This window comes from Scomber scombrus, chromosome 1, assembly GCF_963691925.1.
Source record: "Scomber scombrus chromosome 1, fScoSco1.1, whole genome shotgun sequence".
NCBI lineage: Eukaryota > Metazoa > Chordata > Actinopteri > Scombriformes > Scombridae > Scomber > Scomber scombrus.
Window position 1 is genome coordinate 15,590,656 of NC_084970.1, and position 23,700 is coordinate 15,614,355.

General features: G+C 39.3%; 2 protein-coding genes across 3 annotated transcripts in view; both read right to left on the reverse strand.

The window, feature by feature from the left end:
• Positions 1–15,777, reverse strand: part of smyd2a (SET and MYND domain containing 2a) — a 146,318-nt gene extending 130,541 nt beyond the window's left edge. Inside the window, exons 1-12 of one of the 2 annotated variants that reach the window (XM_062421598.1) lie at positions 15,508–15,777; positions 14,006–14,069; positions 13,015–13,125; positions 11,442–11,502; positions 9,390–9,517; positions 8,239–8,306; positions 7,206–7,308; positions 6,944–7,054; positions 6,277–6,397; positions 5,977–6,151; positions 5,044–5,152; positions 3,782–3,871 (exon numbers count right to left, since the gene is read on the reverse strand). In XM_062421598.1, coding sequence (XP_062277582.1) covers positions 3,788–3,871; positions 5,044–5,152; positions 5,977–6,151; positions 6,277–6,397; positions 6,944–7,054; positions 7,206–7,308; positions 8,239–8,306; positions 9,390–9,517; positions 11,442–11,502; positions 13,015–13,125; positions 14,006–14,069; positions 15,508–15,680 — 1,308 coding nt within the window. In that variant the 5' untranslated portion in view covers positions 15,681–15,777 and the 3' untranslated portion in view covers positions 3,782–3,787. Of the gene's footprint in view, positions 1–1,094; positions 3,872–5,043; positions 5,153–5,976; positions 6,152–6,276; positions 6,398–6,943; positions 7,055–7,205; positions 7,309–8,238; positions 8,307–9,389; positions 9,518–11,441; positions 11,503–13,014; positions 13,126–14,005; positions 14,070–15,507 lie in introns of those variants that run through there. The other variant, XM_062421592.1, reaches the window with a different exon arrangement.
• A 5,896-nt stretch (positions 15,778–21,673) lies between these two features.
• The window catches only part of galnt2 (UDP-N-acetyl-alpha-D-galactosamine:polypeptide N-acetylgalactosaminyltransferase 2), a 56,478-nt gene continuing 54,451 nt past the window's right edge, over positions 21,674–23,700 (reverse strand). Inside the window, exon 16 of the mRNA XM_062421544.1 lies at positions 21,674–23,603. Within this exon, the coding sequence (XP_062277528.1) occupies positions 23,448–23,603 (156 nt within the window). The 3' untranslated portion in view covers positions 21,674–23,447. The remainder of the gene's footprint in view (positions 23,604–23,700) is intronic.

The following is a 23,700-nucleotide window of genomic DNA, read 5'->3' on the forward strand; positions in this document are numbered from 1 at the left end:
GGTCTGAACACTGCCACCACGTGGTGTTATTTTATAAGTATTGATTGTAATCAACGTCAGGATGTCAAACATGCATCCTTTGAATCTCTGGTTTATCTAACCAACACATATCTTCCCTTAAATATCGGATGTGATCAGTTAAACAAACTTAGGCTGGGATGACAATCCCGAGAGTCATTACATATTGAATCTAAAACTATCTAATGTTCCCTCCATTCAAAAATATTCCTGTTCCTGTAGTTGAAACAGTGAGCTTCACTGTGCAGAATTATGTATATGCCTTTCTTATATACAGTCTATGGTATCTGCAGAGTTTGACGCTTTAAGGCTGTTTTCATATTCATCTGCTGGGGATGAAAGTTTCTCTGTGCTCTCCTTTAATCTTAGTTTAACGTGTGTTCCTACTTCCATGATTTGTGACAAGGTCAATATATAACTTACAGTCACTGGCCACTTCATTAGGTACACCCCGTGCAATCTCCAATACAACAGCTCTTTTCAATCAGTTGTACTTCTACAAAAAAAAGTTTATACATTTTCAGTTTTTGTTAACATTGTCAAAAAAGTGATAATTCTACTTTATGTTTATTATTGAGGTTGTAGTGGGTGGTGGTGGTGTACTGGGATGAGTTACATTGAATGGTGTTACTAATATTTTGCCTCCCTCGTGTATATTAATGGAGTCAACAAAATATTAGGAACACCATTCAATATAATGCCCCCTAGTAAACCACCATCACCCACTATGGCCTCAATAATAAACATAAAGTAGAATGATCACCTTCTTGACAATGTCAACAAAAACTGAACATTTATAAGCTTCAAAAAGTAGAATTTATGGAAGAGCTGTTGTATTGGATTGAATTAGATTGCACAGGTGTACCTAATGAAGTGGCCAGTGACTGTATACAAATGTGATGTGGAATCTCTAGGCCCCCAGTGCACATACAGTATGTTGTTGCAAGAAAAAAACAAAACATGTTTGTCTGCTTGCCTTGGACCACTGAAAATCTGTTGATATTAATCTACAAACACGGCAAGATTACTGCAGAATATTTCAGATTAACAAATAAGTATACTGTATTCCACAAAGCAAATGTCATACTGTCATTTATTGGGATCCATTGTCATGGTACACAAAGAAGAGGCTCAGGATTTAGTATGCATTCCATTAGAATAACATTCATGCCTGATAAAGTATCAGTTCCTTACAGAAATGGCAGAAAACATCACATGGGTGGCCTTTGGATTCATCATCTGCTTTTATACATGATGCAGCATGAGTATAGATTGCAATATTTTAACCTTTGTACCACCATTTTTATCTTTCATGACATCTCTGAAAATGTAAACAAATTTTATGCATCTTATGTGTGACCAGAAGTGCTCAAATATGGCAAACAGGGATTAGATGGTCTATGTTGGATTTTTTGCTAGTGTAAACCAGTCTGCAAACTCACTTTTCATTGTGTCTTTCCTTTGTAAAAATGTACATAAAAATAACCATGAGGAACTGAGCGGTTACAACTGTGTTTTTGGATTACCTACGCAACGCTGTAAGGCAGGCACTTTCTAGATGCATTTTTGCAGGTGAGAAATCCGGTCGCCTACTGTACCCAGGAGCTGCTACAGAGTGTGACGACAGACAACTCATGACAGTGGGCTATTTCTAGTGCTCAGTACTCCAGATTAATGTGGTGCATAAAACTGGATCCATAGTAAACAAGATGGAGTAGCTACATCCGTTAAGAAGGATTTTGACCTGTGACTTAAGTTCCTCTGGCGGTACAGCTGTTCACTGACAGAAACCGATACAATTAAACGAAACAGGTTTGCTATTTTTACATAATTTTGTCACAAACAACAAGAAGCCTTCAATTAAGACACAGGTAATAATCTTTGCATTGCCTTAACCTTCAACCTCATTTACACTCTGCTTAGCCTCAAATTTATAAAAGCAACACATGACAGACAGAAAATCAAGTTGCCTTTGACTCAGGACTTTTAGATAATGATTTACTCAAATCTAATCTCAGCAGAGAGAAAGGTACAGGTTTCTCCTCCTCATGATTTAGGGGTCTTGGTTTCTAAAGCACCCATTAAAAACAATGTAACACCGAAACTTTTTTCCCCTCAATTTTCTCAACCTTAATCTACCACCCACATAGATTCTTAACATATGTTTACATTGCCATTCCTACTTAAGGAAATGCTTCCATAAAATACCATGTTGGTACAATGGCTGCTATAAATCATGGTCTTTAAGCCACCCCAGACTATGTATCTTACAAGAATGTAAAAAAAAAAGGGAGAAGCATTTTTCCTTTTTAGAAAATATTGCATTCATTCTTGTTGCTTTAAAGTTTAAAATGTATGGTGAGAATGATTATATTCCCGTTATAATTTTAACAAAATGTAAAAAGGTTTGTCTGCTGCGTTTTAGTCTATGTTAATCTGTGCACTGCTGCTAAATTGACTTGATGGTCCAGTCCGAGTCATTACAATCTGGATTCATGAAGCATTTGAGAAAACACTAAAAAATATATGTTTTATCTCTTGACAAAAGGCAACAAAAGCTACGATGTTGCACCCTTTTTCCTGACAGCTAAGGGATCATAGTACCAATGTTGAGACAAACTGTCTCAGATCAGCACCCCTGTTAATGGATACACTGAACAGAGGATTATAGCTGGTTCTTTGTCAGTTAAACCCACGGCCAATTTGGTCAACAAGCCTCATATGAAAAAAAAAAAAAACACAACATAAACAATAAAACATGCAACATTTTCTGGTTCTTTAAAACAGGCAAAAAGTATACAAGACAAGCCAATCAAACCACTGGTTATTCATTCAGGAGTAGGCTTTTTTTTTTTTTTTGCATTCCTCTTCTCTGATGACCTGATGCATGGTCTGTTATAATTTTTTCACAGTTTAAACAAAAACAAACAAAAAAAACCCCCAGAAAACTCAGTTGCTGAATATTCGATAGCATTAAAATGCTTTGGCTGTTAAATATGTAGTAATGCCCTCCATAACAACTACTCACCAGTTTGAACAGAATGTCAAATTAATGAGCATCTGCGATGGAGCTCAAACTGCTGCCAGTGAAAAATACTAATGTCTGTTCACATGTCCAGTCAACACCAACAGGACCAACAGAATGATTTCAGACTCACAAGGAAACAAAAACCATTCCAGAAAAATGGTCTCACGTAGTTCTCAATGAAAGCCTTGTTTCTTCCAAAAGGCAGCTTTGAGGGCAGTACTACTTTATCAACTGATGTGATCCTTTATGGAGGTACAGGTGGGCGTTGAATGGGTTTAATGAGCTTCAGGACACAGGAAACCAACATTTTCAAATAAGGTTGAAAACATACAAATATCGAACTGCAGATATGAGGATATCATGCTAAAGAAGCCATTTAATTGCTGTAAATGAGAGAAACCTGCAGAGCCTTAGAAATGTGAAATGTTTCAGACACTTTTGTTATTTTAATTTTTTTTTTTAAATCTTTCTGCATTTAAGTCCAGGTTTGACAGGAAGTAGACAGCTGTAGATGGTAAGTGTGGTCATCATCAGCCAAAATATGCTGAAGACAGAATGGACAAAGATATCCTGCCTGAAGAGAAGCAGGAAAAACAATGGAGTGGAAGTCAAAAAGGTTGTAAAAACAGAGGTTTAAGATGCATGCCATGCAGTTATGATGTGTTGCTGCTGTTTTTCGAGGGCTTCCTCCCACCAGTGCCTCTCTTCTTAATCTTTTTTTCCCTCCTGATCCTCCTTTTATTACTTCTGCTCCTCGATTTCTCGTTTAACTTCGGCTACATAATGGTGATCCTTCCCATGAGCCACCTCCATAATGGCCAGTGCCTGAAGAAAAAAAACACAACAAATATTTATTACAGAGTCACATACGTTTAAAAGATTTTGTGTTTATGTGTATGTATACATTTGTGTGTGTATACATATCTTTTTTGCAGATGTAGTCTGCATATTATAACCCATCTTGTGCACACAAGATAAAAATATTTTCTAGTACAATGAGTGCCCTGTAATTTAGGGACACCCCAGTCTTTAAAGGATTTTTCTTTTGTCAATCCTCTGACCTCAGATCTCTTAACTTCTTTAAGTTATTCTGACTGAAGTTTAAGGGCCCCATCTTGCGGTCGGCGTGTGTCTTTGTTTTCCCCCGGCGCAGTTGTCATTTTCTCGCCCTGCGCCCACGTTGTCTAAATAGCAAATGCACTTGCACCAGTCTGTGTGCCTATGGGCGTGTTGGTCTCAAAATGAGGTGTGGTCAGGCGCATTGGTGGCGCGTTGCTATTTTGAGGCAGAGGAAAGCAATTGTGCTACTGACCAAAAAAAAACAGGTCTAAAGTCACTGGCGCATATGTCACTGTTATTAAAGGGCGTATCATCAAGAGTCCAATATGCTCCTAGATAGGCGGGAGCGCAGCGCGCAGCCACTGTGCCTGTTACGCACACACGGGCGTGCAGCAGCACAGGACCACAATGTGAATAAAAAGGACCACAATGTGAATTCGTATTATGATGTACATCAACATATTAAAAAAAAGTCACAATGACGTGCCTCTTTGTATCAGAATCAGTCAATCGCAGTAATTATCAATGAAACTGTCAATGTAGTCATGTGACCAATCCTGGTAAATCCGCCATCAAACTAACAATCCGTCAAGGTGACAGCACGCCTGGATATTAAAGGGAATGGGAGATGACACTCTGATTGGTTTACCGCGTGTTACGCCCAAAACACGCCTATGATTAATGAGGGGACTTAAGTCCGACCATTTTAGACCATGCGCCTGGCGCAGTGACCATTTTTCGGCCGTTAAAATAGCAAAAGTGGATTTGGACACGACCCAAAGGCACTTGCGCCACGTGCTTCTCGCCATGCGCTATAGATTGTTAAAATAGGGCCCTTAATGTTCATCTTCTTATCCCCTTTGTAACATTGTTTATCTCAGAGACTCTCATTTTGTCTCACATTAACATACCAAATAACAAAACGTCTGTAAACTTACCTTCTTCAGGGCTTTGACTCCTTGTGCCTGTCTCTCCAGCCCCAAATACAGACGTCCCAGTTTTAGATACATAGACGCCACATTCAGAGAGTAGGCTGGGTAATGTACGCTGCAGAGAGAATATGATTTATACATCAAGCTAAGCAGTGAACATGAGAAGAAAGAATCTATAATTTATGTTACATTTAGTTTCGTTGTAGTGCTACAGAAGTTCAAAACATATCAGGCTGAGAGTGCTTGATAATGTTATGATACTGTAGATGTGGCTTAGTGTTGTATGCCACAGAGGGAAAACATCTTTAGTATTACCAAGACTGAGCGTATAGTAAAAGGAACACATTATTATATGTGCTGAATTGGTTTATGTTGGACACACAAACAAATTATATTCTACTTTGTAAAGTAAAAAACTCCATGAAATGTATGAGCTGCACAACACAGTTCAAATAATATAACTCACTGACTAATGAACTAGACACTAAAGTTTTATGAGAATGAAAAACCACATCCTTACATGACCTCTGTCAAACTTGCAGAGGCCTAAAAAAATCTAATTAAAAAACTGGAAAACTTTCATTCAGATAATACGGGGTCCTTTAAGTTAGCCAAGAAGATACTCCAGGAAATGCGCCTCTGCTCAGTTTTCAGGTCAAGTATTAAAGCACAATATTAATTGTGAAAAAGTGGGAAAAAATCCAACTGTGTCCACCCATATAATTCTCGAAATCACTGCACACTTGATAAGACAAAAAGTGTTATTGTGAGGTTAAATTCTTACTCATTGATTGACACTAAGCTTCATAATCCACCTCTGTACTGAAACTGTCCAACAACACACTGCAGTAAGACTGATTTAATCATTGTACGAGCATATGGATAAACTGAAACTGCATGACAGCCTCCATTCCGATTTCTTACAGATAATCAATTTACCTGTATGGTTGAATGATTTTCTCTCCGTAGCTCATGGCTCCGTCCCAATCCTGCATGTAGAGACAGACGCCCATGGCCTGATACATCATGTGCAGCATGTAGACGTTGGTGTCAGCAAATATAGTGCCCATCTTCTCCTGGCTGAGCTCACACATCTCCAGTAGCTCACTGGGGAGTGCCAGAGAGTCAAGGAATAATGTGACGAGCGATGCAGAGAAAGAAGAAGAGGTGAAACTGACACACAGAAGAAATTAATGTGGTGGGGGTGGAGAAATAGAGTTATAAATCAGAGGAGGATATTCTTGTAGTGTTTGGCTCTCCTGAACTCCTCGATGACATTCTTGGCGTAATGGACCATGGATCGGATTTCCTCTGGCTTTGGTGGAAAACTCAGCTTCCTGATCTTCATTTTTTCTTCGTCCTAAAGAAAGATGACAAGAAATGTGATAACATATGAGCTTTAAGGAGCTTTTGTAAGATAAAAAAATAAATACACTACAACACCACAGAGCTTTCTAAATAAAAGAGCTGTACAGTATCAATATCTGTGTCCCAGTTTTATCTGGAAAAGTAACAAAATTAAATATACACATTTGTCAAGTTTTCACATTATACCTGTTAATATTGCTTAATTTACTGTTCCACAAAGAAATGCACATTAGGAACTACCCACAACACTATGAATACTGATATATAGTATATATACATTTTCTATATGTAATTTGGAATTGGGACACGGCTATTGGGCATGTATGCCTGAGTTTGAAATGAAGAAGGTTAGTAGCACAAAAACAGAAACACTGGAACAATGAACCTGCTGCTTTAGCTCAATAGAAAACAGAGTCTGAAGCTGCTGAGACACTTTTTGGTATATTCCTCAAAATTAACTAAAGAAAAAGGTCCCACCAAACTTAGATATCAAAGAAGTGATCTGAGAAAGCATTTCAAAGAGATAAGTAACTGATACCTTAGACTTGGTGGTGCACTCAGTACACTGGCATGTGAAGAAGTAGGAATCTAACAACCTCTCTTTCCTGTCCTCTGTAGGATAGAGCAGGTCTATGTAACTGTTAAAGATCTACGGAGAGAGGGAAGGAGCAGATTCAGAGTAATTAATAAATTAAATAGAACATAGTGCATTAATCAAAGTAAACAACAGTAGGTAACTGGCATCTGTGCTTCTTTGTAACTTCATTTGATCTAGAATAATATATGTACGGTTTGCTTACCTCATCTCCAGGGCTGATCTCTTGCACAGCTCTGACTTCAGCCACTGTGCCGTTATAGGTAACTATGACATTAGGACTACAGCTGTGATTCATCAGTGCTACACTGGAAGGAACAGAAAAAAGTGAGAGAATAATCAGTGAAACCAAAGTAGGCATAAAAGTAGTAGGTCATAATGATAAACCATGACATTGAGCAGCTTTATGTTAAGATTATATCTACAGGATGGTTCATGTATATTTTGCACTGCATTTAAAAAGGCCCTATGAAAGGATAAACACATTGTCCCAGTTTTAAATCACATGTTCCTGTGTTAATTGTTCATTTATCTCTTGTTATATGTCCAAAAATAAATCAGTATTTGAGTATTTTTACATCAAAATCTAAGTCAAAATCTAAGTCCAATCCAATGTGACTTTGGATGACTAGTTTGCCACACGGGTTATATGGAACTGCACTTTATTTGTGGGTTGCAGTAGCTAACAGAGCAATATGAAGTGAGACTTGAAGAACTGTGTGTTTGGATATCAGTGGGCAAAAACTTTTACATTTTCAAAACAATGTGACTGTGTGTCTAATTTATTAATATATCCCTCGTATTATGCTAAACTATAACCCCCATCTACTTTTTAGCAGTCCAATCAAATGTGAAGGATTTGTTTTAAACCCCTCTTGTAATTGTACACCAGCCACATATTTCGTTTCACTTGGAAATATGTCACAGTAAAGAAGCTAAAGAGGCTCCAAATTCTGTTTCGTGGGTCCTTTAAAAAGGAAAAACAGACTAAAATAGTTTATCAAATCAAAAGCATAAACAGATGAAAATAAACTGTTACATAATTACATGAAAAAAAAAATGTTCTAAAAACAGTGAGAGGAAAAAGACAGAGGAGAAGGCTGAACGAGGATGTTATAAAACACACAGCGAGAGGAAACGGCCACTTGATTTAATTTGTAGCATGTTGGCACAAAACACGAAACTGATGAATGGACTGATTATTGAATGATGCTGCTTTGTTGACACTGGCCACTTACTCGGGAAAAACAGCTGATCCAAGATGAGAGAGCTCCTCATCCTCTATGGTAAAACCATTACAGTTAACCTGCAGACACAAAACAAAACAGGAGGGACAGTACAAGAGAGAGGAAGACGCAAACAAACAGGTGGAGACAGAGACAGAGAGCAGCAGGGGTGAGTAATATGATAATACAACTTGCATCAGCCTGTACTCTCCAGTGCTGTAACACCCACACCACTGAAGAGGAGGAAATCTGGTAGTGGAGATTAAATGTATAAGTGAGATAAGAAGGCAAAGAGGTCGTTTCCTGGAGAGAAAGGGGACACCCGCACTGGCACAGAGTGCAAATTAATTGTGCTAAATGCAGTGGAGTTAAACTGAAAGGACCTAGTGGGTGTGTAATACAGGTCATGTATTCAACTCTTCATGTGTCCCTCTGTGTGTGTCTCTATCATGTGCAGAAAAACTGGATTGTTAAGATAAGATGTGTGAACACAGGCATTAAGGATGTAAACATACTGTATTTGCACACTGCATGTTTAACAAAGTTCTGTGTATACTGTATGTATGTGTGTTGACTTGAAACACAGTATGCTCTTTTACAGGCCATGAAAGGGTAACACCTGTCTGTATGACAGCCAAGGCCCCCTGATACTCTCCTAACCAATCATACGACACCACCAGAGCACACTCAAGAGATCCTGGATCTTTCTAGGAGCGCAATGTTTTTATTGTAATTAAGAGTGTGATCAAAATCACACATTAAAACTTTAAGGTAGTTCATTTGAATGAGAGCCTCATTGTGCTTCTTCTGAAAAACGTCTCTGTGTGGTGACATGTGCTTGCACAGATGACACACGCAGCTGTTTAGGATTTATTCCAACAGGGAGGGCAGATGATTTATCCCCACATAAAAATCTCCCATGATGTGGGGGGAAGCAGTGGCTGCATAGTTTGAAATAATCAAACTCCTAGATCACACACAAACACAGCAGTACCCAGTTATGCTGCCTGTCTCGTAATAAGGAGTTGATATCAAGTTATACTGATGAAGGTGAACAAAGCACAGATCAACAGAGAATCCATACAGTACACAGCAACTCTAAAGATCCTGTTCCAAAGAAAACTCCTGAGACCATTGAACTAAATAAGGTGTTCCAGTTTTACCTGCGCAAAGAGCTCAGTGAGGGCCTGATCGTCAGGGAGGTCGCCTAGGTGTCTGGAGTAGAAGTGGTGTAGGGCTGCTATATCTGTCTGGTTCATCTCCTCCTTCTCACTGTCCATCTTATCTAAATCTGACAGAGGCAATGACACAGAGACAGAGAAAGAAGGGGAGAGCCAAAAGCAGAGAGATATAAATGACAAGAAAGCACAAAGACAAAAAAGGACAGAGAGAAAGAATAATGTGAGGTTTAATAAATAGCCTTAGTGGGGCACTAGATGGACTTGATAGTGTTTTAGGCAGTTCTTACATTTTAGAGAGGACCAAATGTGTTGTTGACCCCAAAATTACTGAAGGAGCTTAGCCATTAAAAATGAAGTCAGAGTATATTACTTTTACTTGTAATAGGGATCAGAAAAAAAGATTAAAGGGTTAGATAAATGATGACAGGGGTGGATAAATATTAAATAAAATAGAAATCCAAAATGTGCAGACTTGGAGTGAATGAAAGAGACCAGGACTGGAGGCTACAGAAGGGGTATTAATAGAAATGCTGCTAAAACTGCAGAGACACAGAACGATTAAATAGAAATCCAAAATGTTAAGGATTTTGGTAATAGTTTTTATTCATTTTGTTTCTTCAAGTATATGGCGGGAGATTTCCTTTTTTTGGTTTTCTTTTTGTCCACAAATCTCATGTGCTCATTTATATTCTTCTTTGTCCAAAAACTATTAAAAACAGGTCAATGAGTCTGCAATTTGTCCCTGAGGATGATGGTTACTGTATCTTGTTTAGAAACGGCTCCACCCACTAATAACAGCAATCACATTTTCAGTCTCTGGAGAGCAGATCTTGTACGGCAGAGACCACTGAATCCAGGAATGTGGCTCCGTTAACAGTGATTAATTCGCTTGTTGGCCTTCGTATCACAACCTCTTGACTTTGTGCCACATTGTACATTTTTCAAAGAACCTCAGGATAAAGTCAAGAAGATCCCTTGTTCATGCTTAGTGGCATCTGCCTTACAAGAAACATCTCTCTTGCGAGTTACAATATTATCGCTTTGATTGGTCTTTAAAGCCGTTTCTTGACAAAAATAATATGATCATTCTGTTTGTGGTGAAGATGCATGTTGCCAAGTGAAACAGCATGTCTCACTAATGTGTTTTTAATAGTCTTTTACAATAACACAGGCACAGAGGAATAAGATACATCATGCTTTGGATACCTACACTATACTTGTAAACCGGATGAGTTCATTGGTTTGACTCTGCACAAGAGATTTGTTGACAATAAGAAAAATATAGAAAATTGCCAGCTACATCCTTTAACACTATCATTATCATCCACCACAAGGCTCCATAGGAGAAGTACTCTGTGTTATTATGCCACATGTCATTGTCAATCACACACTCTCACAGGTGGTGGCAGTTGGCCACTGATTTGCTTTGTGTGCGTAAGAGACAGGTGTGAAGGGTAATTCTCTGACAATCCTCTGATGACACATCTGAGCCTGCAACAACAGCTCAGACTAAATGATAATACCAAATGGGGCAAAGAAAACAGCCTGTGGGTGCTTAGATGAAACACAGTCTCGTTTCTGTGTGTTTTGTGGCAAATTTGCTGTTTTATCATCAACTTTCACTGTATGATCAGGATAATTTGCAGCAGCTTTACCAATGTTTTCCAAACTTAATCTTAATACGACTCATGTAACACACATGCTATCACAGTTAATTATCATTATCTGGGAAAAATACTGTAAATGATCTTGTTGAGTACCTTGCTCAAGGGCACATTGGCAGCAGTTTTTGAGGCAGAGAACATGAAATTACAGCATACAGAGGCTTGGGATTTAAGTCCCAGTGCTGTGTAGACTTGGAGTGAATGAAAGAGACAGAACCAGGACTGGAGGCTACAGCTATTAATAGAAATGCTGCTAAAACTGCAGAGACACAGAAAGATTGCACACAGACCACTCTATGTAACTAAAAGTGCACGTACATGTAACTAAACACACACACACTCATGTATTCATACATACACAGCTACTTACGGGCTTCAAACTCTTTGAGCAGCAGCAGCATTTCTGAAGGGGTGCGCTCTGTTGTGACTCTCTGCAACATGAGACACAAGACATGATATTTTTTGAGTCAAACAAACAAAATTGAAAAGTTTAACAAAATATTAAATAAATAATAATAATAATCTCCCTTCTCACTGAATTGCTTTATTAGAGTAAATGGTTTATAAGAGTAAAAGACTTCTATAAGATAAGGTAAGATACATTTTATTGATCCCACAGTGGGGAAAATGCATTGCTACAGCAGCTCAAAAAGATAGTGGAAGATATTAAAATACTATATGCAACAATGTCAACTTTAAGAACTTCGACATTCAATGGGACCAAAACTTTAATCTAAACACATTAACATACGAGGCCTTTAGTTCTTTAGTTTAGTTCTTCTTGTCTGATTTTTTTAGTCACAGTGTTTAATGTGGCCAAATATGATGAAGTCTCATCAGGTCTTCCTTCTGAATGCAATCACATATGCAATAAATGAACCACAAAGATATGAAACCCATGACACTCGCATGATACTGCTCATGCAAAGGTATACAAATGAAACTGAGATGAGTGAAGTCATTCATCGCAGCTGCTTGGTTTATTGTATAGAATACAGTCAGGCTCATAAAATTATCTTATTATTGTGCCTCAGTCATTATCTTTTTGAGTGTGTATCATCCCTAAAGTTTGTTTAACCCTTCTGTTGTCCTTTTGTCCACCTGGGTCCTCATTGACCTGGTTTGGTTTGACTGCTTATAAATCATGAGGTATAAATGATCACTTAACTCTGTGTTAGACCTTTGTAGCCAACTTAATTCCAATTTATTACCACAGGTTTTACGCACATTATTTGGAAATGATGGACAAATAGGCCTCATTTAAATGAAAATGAATGAATGATGCCTGTTGCCCTCCCGGGTCAAAATTGACCCGAGGACAACAGGAGGGTTAAGTTAACTGATTTTGCAGACACTCTCTCCCACTGGCTCCCCTGAGTCTTCAGTTATTACGCTTCTGAATATGGGCTGCTCATCACAGGTGTAACTTATAATATTACTGATCACTCCGTTCCATTTAGGCGTGCCAATGAGCTGAACACAGCAGCCAGCATAAAGCATTCACAACACCTGCATCCTAGAAGCAGCACACCTACATTAATGAAGCCACTGTTAATGTTGTTAGTTACACCTGTGTGTGAAGATATATTGTTCGATCTACTCAGGGTAATTAGGGTTTGGAACATTACAGCTTTCACTTCAATTCAAGTTGAGTTTGAATTTCGTTTTAATGCACATCGACAGTTGTTTATATTGTTTCATTTTGTGGTACAGGGTTTTATATGATAAGTTCAATCCTTGGATTTTTATGCATTTCAAGTCTGGCCTATGTATGAGGATGATGTCCACTTTGTTAACTATTTTACCGTTATATTTTCATTGTTTTATATTCTGTGACCTTTAACATGTTAAGCTCTTGATGCATTTACATAGAGCTGAAACAATAAGTGGATTAACAGATTTGCTGTTTTTCCATTTGTTCTCCTGGCTCGTATTTCTCTTACCTGTTTCAAGAGGATTCTGGCCACCAGTCTGACGGTCTCTGATGGACACCAGTTCTCCCCATAGGCACACATGGCTACACACTCCACTTTATGCATGGGCCAATCACCTCTCTGTATACAAAGAGAGAGAAAAAAAGACAGAAATAAGTTAGCAATCCTCAGTTATTTCAGCAAATAATCCTATAACAAAGTCTCTCTCTCTGAATTTTGTACCATGAAACTAAAACTAGACAGAGGGAGGACAGAAAAGATCATCATAGCAACTGCAGTCTGAATCCATTTCTCTCACTTGATGCTGCCTGCCTGAAGCTCTGCTGAACTGGTTTTCAATGTGTGGTCCAAGGTCCCAAGGTGGGTCAAAAGGATATGAAAATCAGTCTTTAAATTACTTCGAGGTGGTAGCAGGGGAAAAAATATTAATCTTTTGACACAACATGTATCTTGTAAATAACTTTACATTTTTTGATGATAATAATAAAATGGTTTGTTTTCTGCCTGCTCACTTACAGTCTGTCCTTCTATATAGAAATAGTGAAGATCAGCAATCGATTTGATTCCCTGCTACTCCAGTCCGCATGTCAAAGTGTCCTTGAGAAAGATACTGAAGCCCAAATTGCTCTCGATGGTTGTGCCATAGGTGTGTGAGTGTGTGTGATTCTGCTTTAGATTTGATCCTGATGAGCTGGTTGGCATTTAACATGGTAGCCTCTGCCATCAGTGTATGAATGGGTGTGAATGGGTGAATGTTGGCATGTAGTGTAAAAAGCGCTGAATAAATGCAGTCCATTTACCTTTTTAAAAGAAAATCACTTATTCAGTGCCTCATTAGGATAAGATTTAAAAAATGTAAAACATTTCTATTTACAATGCAGTGACTCCAGTCAAATATGTTCATGATCACGTCCTTTAGTTAATTTTGGAAACTGGCACATATGAAAGTGCACAAAAATGGAAGCAGGCGTGAATTCACACACTCAGAACACACTCTTACCTGACAGTCAATGTTGCAGTAGTAGGCCTGCTTACATTTTCCACACTTAAAAAGATCTTCTTTCCTGTAATGACATTAGCACACACATTGTAAGTACACGATAACTGTGATGAGGGGGGGGCTGTGACTTTTTGTTAGAAGATAGGATTTAACTGAAGATTTAACTGTATTCATCTATATTAAATCACATTGTGTACATTTTCCTCTGCTGCTACTTTAACTGCTGTTTTTAGGGGGTGGGCCGTGAAAATATTTGCTTGCTTTACATCGTTTTCTTCCCATGACATTTAGAGACAGCTCATTGCATATTTATTGTTTGGCAGATGCTGAATGAAATAAGACAAGTCCACAACATCTGAGCTCAAACACGAGCAAAAGTTATTTAGCTGCAAAAACCTGGGCATTAGATTCAGGACTTCCAATAAAATCCGTCCCACAATCATCTCCAGTCCATTTTCAAAGAAACACACAAGTGATCAAAGATTCCAGTGTAGGACTGAGTGTCAGAGCGCATGTACACACAGACACACATCCAACCTCCAAATGCACACATCCACCCCTGGCCTTCTCATCTTGTGGCTCCTCCTCTCTTAGGACACATGGACACCTATATTTAGCACCCTAACCTTTTACTGCTCCACAAACCAGGACGCACATGTGTGAGTGTGCATGGTATGAAAGTGTGTGGGAGAGTGTGTGTGACAAAGGGAGAGAGACAGAGTTAATTTAACTTAAGAGTGTCACAGTGGCATCAGATCTCAACAAGAGAAGCTGACAAGTTGAATTTAACCCTTATTTATGTGTTTGACAGTATGCCTACACACCCCCACATACGTCAGTACTCTCTGAATGGCCTTCCTCACCCCTCCAAATTCTGCACCTCTGCTGTAGTGCTCTAGTGATGCAAGCATTGGCTGAAAGTCATGGTGTAATCTCCCTTTCACCAGATGAATGAGTGTAACCAAAGAAATCATGCTGTAACTCTGTAGTATACTGCTTGGCCTGTAAGTGCATGGCAGCAGTTAAGTCCACCTAAGAGGAACAGAGAGTACTCGCATGTCCAATAGCACAAGCATGTCAGTTTAAAGTTTGCTCCTTTGACAAAGCATGCTACCTGTAAGTACTGGTGGCATAGTTTGACTCAGCAGTAGCATAATTATAATATCATTGAGGCTACAAGAAAGCAAGTATTTTACATTTAGGCTTTCAAAATCAGCTGGTTGCTGTACGTTGCATGATTGAAATGAGTTAATCTCTCTCTCAAGTCTGCAGTGCTGCAATTTGCTGCAGTGTCAAGTCAGGTGAGCTGCTTCATCGCACTGACCCATTTCCAGCTAGATTAGGTGTCCAGAGGTTTAAAAGCTAACCTAGCAAGGTTGTTAATGAGGTTAGCCAGCGGTGAGGTGGGCAGCTGACACTTAAAAGCCACCGGGCTAATGTTACATATTACTCAGGTGTGTTTTCTCAGCTGTTTAAGAGAGGTGAGGTTGCTGTGTTGTTACCTGGTGAAGCAGTGCTCACAGTGAGCCCCTCTCTCATTCACTGTCAACACGTAGGAGTAAGCAGGACAGGCGAACACCATCTCCCCCACAGCGAAGTGCCTCACCGCCCGCAGGCCTCTGCCTCTGTCCGGACTCAGGAACCTCTCCGTGCCTTCTATACCTTCGTTCTTCATGGTGCTTTTTTTGTGTGTTTTCGGACCCTCTATCAGACACAACCGACCACCACCTGTGTCTGCTGAGTGGAACTAATCAGCTTCTGTCTGAGCCCCGTCTTCCTCTGCGGTCCTTTGTGTGTCCGATGCTGCTCTCGGCGCCCCCTGCTGGAGACCACTGGAGACGCATGCTACCTTATAAACACAGTATGTACCTGTGTGACCCACAGTTGCAAAATCACTCTAAAAGCTATCCTAAAAAAATCAGTAAATGTTTTTTTAAAGACCACATTTACATAGTCACTTATTATTTCATGTTATCCCTGCAATGCTATTGGATTGTAAATATGTTTATAGGTGCAGCCATCAGGACATGAACTCATACAACCTCGAACTTTCCTTGAAGCTCATCTCTTTTTTTTATTAGACTGTATTTGTCAAGATTCAACCAAGTAAAATGTTTTAAATACCGTTGCTGCTGGGGCTAAATGGGAGCAAATCCCTGCACATTCTAAAATCTTGTGAAAAGGCTTCACTGAGAAACGAAGGCTGTTATAGTTGGATATTAGTGGCTAGAGTTTGGGAATGAGTTGTCCAAAGAGAGAGGCATCCACTTATTTTTGTTTTTCATGTTGAGAAGAACAAACTTAGTCAACACTGAACAATGGGTGTGCTTGTTAGTACACAATTCAACGGGCTTAAAATATAAAACTGTGTGACAGATATCAACATGGTCAGTATCGCTTGTCTATATATGTACATAACCTCTGTAAGAGTGTTTTTGTATTATAACTGTGTCACTTGGAGCAGCCTTTTTTAAGAATATTGCCTTTGTCTTACTGTAATAATAAATATTACCCTTCTGCACTATGTTGACATTGGAGGCTTGGTTTATCTTGGGGCAGCTCTCTAGTCAGCAGAAAGTGAGATGAGTCATTGCAGAAAATACATACAATGCACCTTATGAAGTCTAAAATATGCTGCCATGAAACTGATATAGATGATCTGAGAATATTAAAATGTGTAATTTATTTTTCTTTTTGCAGCAGGATGATTTTATGAGGTGCATGCATAGCTAGCTGCATCACTGTGAAATATACAACAAACCAACAGAAATGTCAATGTATTGTGTATCTTGGTGTGTCTGTGTGACTGCAATAAATGTATTCATTACCATAAACCACTGAAGCAAAAATACTTCACACTGTGGTAATATATAAATGCATTTATTTAAGTTAATCATTTCTCCTCATTCAAAGTTGAATTTCTGCAGTATCTATAAAACAGGGAACAGTTAGAAGCGCTGTACAGTCTGACAACAAAACTAGGAACCTGCGGCTGAGTACACTGTGTATATACAGACGGGTGACAAATTAAAGGGAAAACCAACATAAAGTGTCTTATTAGTGTTGGGCCACCACGTGCTGCCAGAATCGCTTCAGTGTGCCAGTCTCTGAACTCTATTGAAGGGATGAACATCATTCTTCCAGAAGATATTTCCTCATTTATAGTTCTGATGGATGATGGTGGTGGAGAGTGCTGTCGGTCCAAAACCTCCCATAAGTGTTAAATGTGTTGAGACCTGATGACGTGAAAGCCATAGCATATGACACAGTCAGTGACCCCTCATGCCCTATGGATGAGGCATTTTCATCCTGTAAGAAACCAGTCAGGATAGAAATGTTTCATCATAGGATAAAGGTGATTACTCAGGGCAACTTTGAGTTGATTTGCAGTGACACTTCCCTCAAAGTGAACAAGTGGAGCAAAACCATGCCAGCAAAATGGATCCCCTCACTGTAGGGGTCAATCATTCAAGGTACCTTTCTGTTAGTGTATACCATGCACACACACTCGCCCACTTGTTAAAAATATGGTGATTATGACTCATCTGACTTAGATCTTTTTTCCACATCTCTGGAGACCAGGGTCTGTAGTTTTTGCACCACTGACCTCTCAAATGTGCGCTGAGACCCTACAATATCCCTCTCTATATAATTGCAGACGGATTGTTCTTGTTGACAGTCTGATCACATCCTGCATTAACATTGTCACCTGAGGAGGAGTTGCTCTTCTGTTTTTCTTTACTTATAGTACTAATGCATGAGCATCACTCTTACTCTTCCTCTTGGAACACCAGCCAGTCTTTGGACTGAAGCTCCTGCCATCAGTGCCCCAACAATTAACCCCATTTCAGCATCACTTAGATGTTTTCCTTTTGCGATCTTCAGAATCAACTGGGCCTGCTTACATTAATATACAGATCATGATTGCATGTTAATTACTTAATTGTACCATACAGTACACCTGTGTGGAAGCAACTGCATCCATTATGTTTATGCACATTTATTCAGGTTTTTCCTTTGTCACCCATCTGTATGTACATACTGTACATACTGCACGCACACGCACACACACACACACACACACACACACACACACACACACACACACACACACACACACACACACACACACACACACACACACACACACACACACACACACACACACACACACACACACACACACACACACACACACACACACACACACACACACACACACACACACAAATATACACTTTTACATGTGTGCCCCCTCACGGCATAATAACCCCCGTCCTCCCATCCACCAGCTCAATGAAGCCACACTACTCTTATAAAACACATTTATGTCCCTTCCTATTGATTATTGTGTCAACTTTTGACTTATTTAGTATATTGTGTATGTGTATGTTAGGCCCCTCTCATGCCGTAGCTCACACATACACTGTTACAGTCCCTCAAGCTGAGCTTAAACAGCTCAGCACAGTCCTGAGCTGGATGTCTCAGCAGGGCTTTTCACATATCTGAGAGGGTCCTCTTTTGTTGATCCAAAGGGGATTTGAGGTGGGCTAAGAGGGAAAGATGTCCCTCTTGTTAGGACAAAACATGCCATAACTCTTCACCCTGTTTAAGAGAAAAGATGAGAGAACAAATCTTTTGCCCTTCTACGTCTCCTCACTTAATTTCCATCAAATAAAGATGATACACAGAGAATATGAATGAAGTCCTACTGGCACAGTGTGGAAGATGCTCTTGTTCACTGACTGGTTTTCAGTTATACACCCCTATTTAATACTAATAATGATGGCGGTCTGCAAGATTAATTTTCCTCCTTTAGAATGATGTGTTAAGCTATTTCCACAGTGTAACACACACCCATAGTTGCTTTTGCATCCTATATTTTGTCTGAACAGGCACATATTGCAAACATTTGGATGTGTTACATTCTGTAAAAACATTAAATCAGGAGGCTGGGGGCCTTTCACCCCTGGTCCTTTGTAAAACTGACACCAGATCAGCAGCTAAGAGCCGGTTGAATGGAGACTAGAGGGAACAATGAAATACACAACATACTGTACGCCATGTGCACCCAACACTGAACGAGTCCTGCGTGACTTGAATTGTATTTCCGAAGACTTTTACCCCTTCTCATTCTTCTTCGTAGAGAAAAAGCAGGAAGGGACTTTGGCAAATTGTGCTAAAGATGTAAACATTTAATCATCCAATCAAAATCAGGTGCTGGACTACTTAATTATTACAGTCATTATCATCTGTGTATAACATAAAAATAAAAATAAAATAAAATAATATAGCAAACTTTTCTTTTTCACAAGAATAAAGTTCAAAAAGAAAAGGCTTTAAACAACATATCTGAACCATAGTAGCAGACAGTGTTGCCATGGTCACTGGTGCAGTTTGGTTCAAATGCCTGTGCTGTGGCATAAAAAGGCTCTTTTTTCCAGCCTGGCCACATTAGCAGGGCTGAACGAAAAGTTCATAAAACAAAAGAAAGAACCAAACACTAAGAAAATGTGAATAAGAAAAAAGTTGGGAACAAAAACTATGCCGGGGTGCATCATTAGTTTAATACTCCCTCCTTTTTCATGTCCTTTTCTGGTTCCCTAATTGTTACCCACAAAATGTGACAGTAGAGGGCGCTATACACCATTGCAAACCTTTACTGACATGTCTAGTGGATCAGATGCTTTCAATGAACATTACATTTGAAAATGAAGAGTTTCAGGAATTTGAGGACTTACATAAATACTTAAGAATTGCTGTGGTCATGGCACATGGTTGGATGCCAGTATAATGACAACAAATTGTGAGTCTTCTATATATATATTTATCTAGCTCATGAAATAAAGACTTGACACACCCTTTTTGGACTAGTGACGGAGGTGTGAAGGAATAACTATTAAAAACAATACTACCTGCACCCAAACTAAACCAGTTAATACCAAAATACTTCATGTGTGAAAAGATGGAAGCATGTCTCCAAAGACATGTAAAATACACTTGTTGCTTTTATTTTTTAAAGTTTTCATTTCTTTCAGCCAGTTTGAAGGATCCGGCAGGTGTGTAGTGGTCCGGGAGGAAATGATGTGAATCAGGAGGCTGCCATCTTCACATACTTGGTCCACTAGAATGAGGGACTGAGTGTCTGCCTTTTAGTGTTGTGTACCCTACCTCGGATTTGACCGTTTGCCCACACTGGCTGCACAATTGAGGAAAATTAACTTAAATTCCAACCAACTTTCCAACATTTACAATTAATGTATTGCAGCATTCATTAATTAATAATTAAGACAACTAAAAACAAGCTTTCATTTTCTTTAGCACTTTTCAAACACCTTTTCCAGTATTTGAGTCCGAAATCAGATTTGGGCCTTCGTGTCTGGTCACCATGGCAACACACAACTTTCCTCACACCTATGCTTGCCCGCGGGTCCTGTGCCTCACAGCACAATGCTGCAACCTATCAAGTCACAGGATAGGCTTTTCAACCAGCTGCAGTTTCAGCTCCCCAAATCCCTTCACTTTGCTTACAGTTGGATGAATGTATAAGACAAGGCATACAAAAGGAAAAAAACGGCAGAAAACAAGAAAACTGACAGCACAGCAAACATGAGCAGCTGTCTTTGTCAGATTTGGTAGTTCAGTAAAAGTGAAAAAACAACAAACAAAAAAAAAACAATATATGGAGCATTTATAAGTAAGAATGTGAGTGCATGTGTGTATGTGTGTGCAGAGAGAGAGAGAGAGAGGAGGGGGGGGGGGGGCAGAATATTTGACATTAAAATACAATTGAGGCAGCAAATTCTTTCTAGAGTCTACTAGGAAATATATGATGTGATTTTTAGGCAATTTTTCATACACAGTATATCTGTGCAAAGATGTTTGTGTTAATGTAGTTGCCTCAAAGCTGCCAAGTGATGAGTCACCTCAAATTTAATCAAAATCAATTTCCCCAAATTCCACCATTATTACTCGTCAATGACGAACAGAACGATTGATAATATCAGTGAATATGAACTGATGATGAACCCCAGGAGAGGCTGGTGCTGCTTAAGTTACACAACAAGTATCAAGTAGATTTGAAAACAGATACAGGTACTGTAAATGGTATCAGTAACACTGTCAAGTAACATGAAACTATGAAGTGGCACAATGCTGTTTGGTGACATCCAGTTTGAAGAGTACATTACAAAACATAAATGAGTGTCGTTTTGCTGAATAAAGTTGCTCGCCAAAATAACAAAAGAAATATGTTCATATTTTTACTTTGTATCAGCAAAAGCGGAACAGTCCTGCTTGTGTAATCAGAAAAGTCTGCATACCTCAAGCAGAAACAGTACGAACTGTAAAACCTTGTTTATTGCAGTTTAAGACTTCTCAACAGATGGCTCCTCTAAAAGGCACAATGAACAAAGAAAATGTGTTGATACAAAAGACCACTCGCTACATGAAACTGTAGGAACTTGTTGGTGATACCTGCAGCTAGAAAAAACTTTTCAGTATGTGTGTGCATACACATTTCAAACAGTTTGACTAGTCAGGACTGTTTACAAGCTTTTCTGCATAGGATCTCTTTAATATCCCCATACTACTGATACTGGATTTATAATGATGATACTTATATCAGTCTGGCTGATAGTATTTCTTTCATAAGTAACTACAAATCTCTTATATTTGTTTTTTAAAGAATCAAAGAAGTATGACTGAGATATGGTATGGAAATCAATCCATCAATTCATCATCAATCATTGACATTGCTGTCTGACATATATAATGGTAACCATTACTAAATTTTCTTAAACTTTTTGGGCATTTCTGTACTGCAACTCAGTTACTGACACGGATATATCTGCAATAAGGTAATATCAGTCTAGCTCCGATCTGTTCACAGGCTGAAATAAGCAAGGTTTTACTTTGTCAACAAAAAGAGGGACCTGTAAGGTCTCTATAAACAAATATTCCAACTTGACTTTATCACAGACCTTCCTTATTATTACTCATGTATGAACACTGGTACGTACTTCTACTGCCATCCAAGTGTAGGCAGCGGGTGTTAAAAAGTGGGAAAACAACCACCTCACTCATGTTTAAGGTAGTAGATCTGTAAAATACGGGGCATCTAATGGTGGTGATATAATGAATGTCACTATTATCTATCTGCAGCAAACAGCTGTTAGCTCCAGAAAAGAAGCTGCAACATGAAATTCCTTGAATCCAGTTTGGGTGTGATTATAAAACAGTAACCAATAACGGCAATACAGACAGAGAAGATGTATGAACTAAACCAGTAAAGAAAATACATCTAATCGCTCCTCTGGTATTCCTGAAACACAAAAAGAGTCCTTTTGAAATTTGGTTAATTCTTTTTTTCTTTCTGTGTATCGTGTCTTTAGAGACATAATGGTGTGGAAGCGAGGATGCTGCAGCAGCCAGTGCTACAGCCTGAAGACAAACAGTCAATCCTCAGGGTGGGCTTCGAGACACTCCTGGAGTTCCTCAGGAACTCTGCTTCCCAGGTCAAACTGAAGTCGACGCCGAGCGACAACAGGGAAATCTCCTCCTCATTAACCCCTTCCCCTCCCCAAGTACAGAGACTTCACACACAATTTGTAGGAGAAAAAAAAAACTGTTAAGAAAACCAGGCAGACCACATCTTTCTCTCCACCCCTCTTTTCTCCTGTAAACCAATGAGATTAAACGAGATGAAAAGCTCAGGGAATAGAGTCCTTTCCTTCCGTTTATGACACTCTACAACCAAACCTCACAAAAACCACAACCTGAAGCCTCTGTCTGCTGTTACAGGCTCTTGCTCGGTGTGGAAAAACAACAATGAGAGAGCAACGGAGAGGTGCAACAACATCCGATTCTTTCATGAAAAAACAAACAGAAAAAGCTCCTGCATATTCCAGAGAGAATTAACAGTAAGAAATAAAAAATATTAATAATAAAATAAAATAATTACAAAGTAAAAACATCAAAGAGTTCTATTTCACCAGCATTGAAGAAAGTATAAGAGAGAGAAAAATAAAGAATTCACACATCATATGCCTCTGGAACCATCAATGAAAAAACACTGAGGTATGTAGTTTGGATGGAAAGCCTCTTCATCGCTTTTATCCTCATCATGATCATCACCATCACCATCCAGCCACCAAATAGTGAGTTTCCTGTTTACTCCATTGTGGTCTACAAACCCCTCCCCCAGTGGGTGTGGCTCTTTGTTTTAGTTTGGGAGGGGTGAGGTGGGGGAGAGGGGTGTAGACATGACTGGCTTCACCTCTGTCTGAGGAGGAGGAGGAGGAGGAGGAGGCGCAAGAAGGATCGATTTATCCGTCAAGTTTGTCTTTCTCCTCGAGTCTACATCCATCTTCTTATCCGCGTCTCAGAGTCTGTTTGTGTCTCTATCCATTGTCCAACTCTTCCCGGGGTGTGTAGCATCCCCCTATGATTGTAAATTGAGGGTGAACTTCCACTGTTGGTTGAGGCTGGGGCTGCAGACCTCCACAGTGAGTCCGCCCATCCTGGCACTGCGGCTGTCCAGACAAAGGTTACTGCCCACGTGACGAAGTTTCGAGTTGGACTCAATCTGCTCCCATTTCTAGTGAGACACGAGATAAACGAGACGTTAAGAAGTTTGTGAAGGGAAAAAACTAAAATGTGCACTTTGCTCTCATTTACAGCTAAAAGTGCACAAC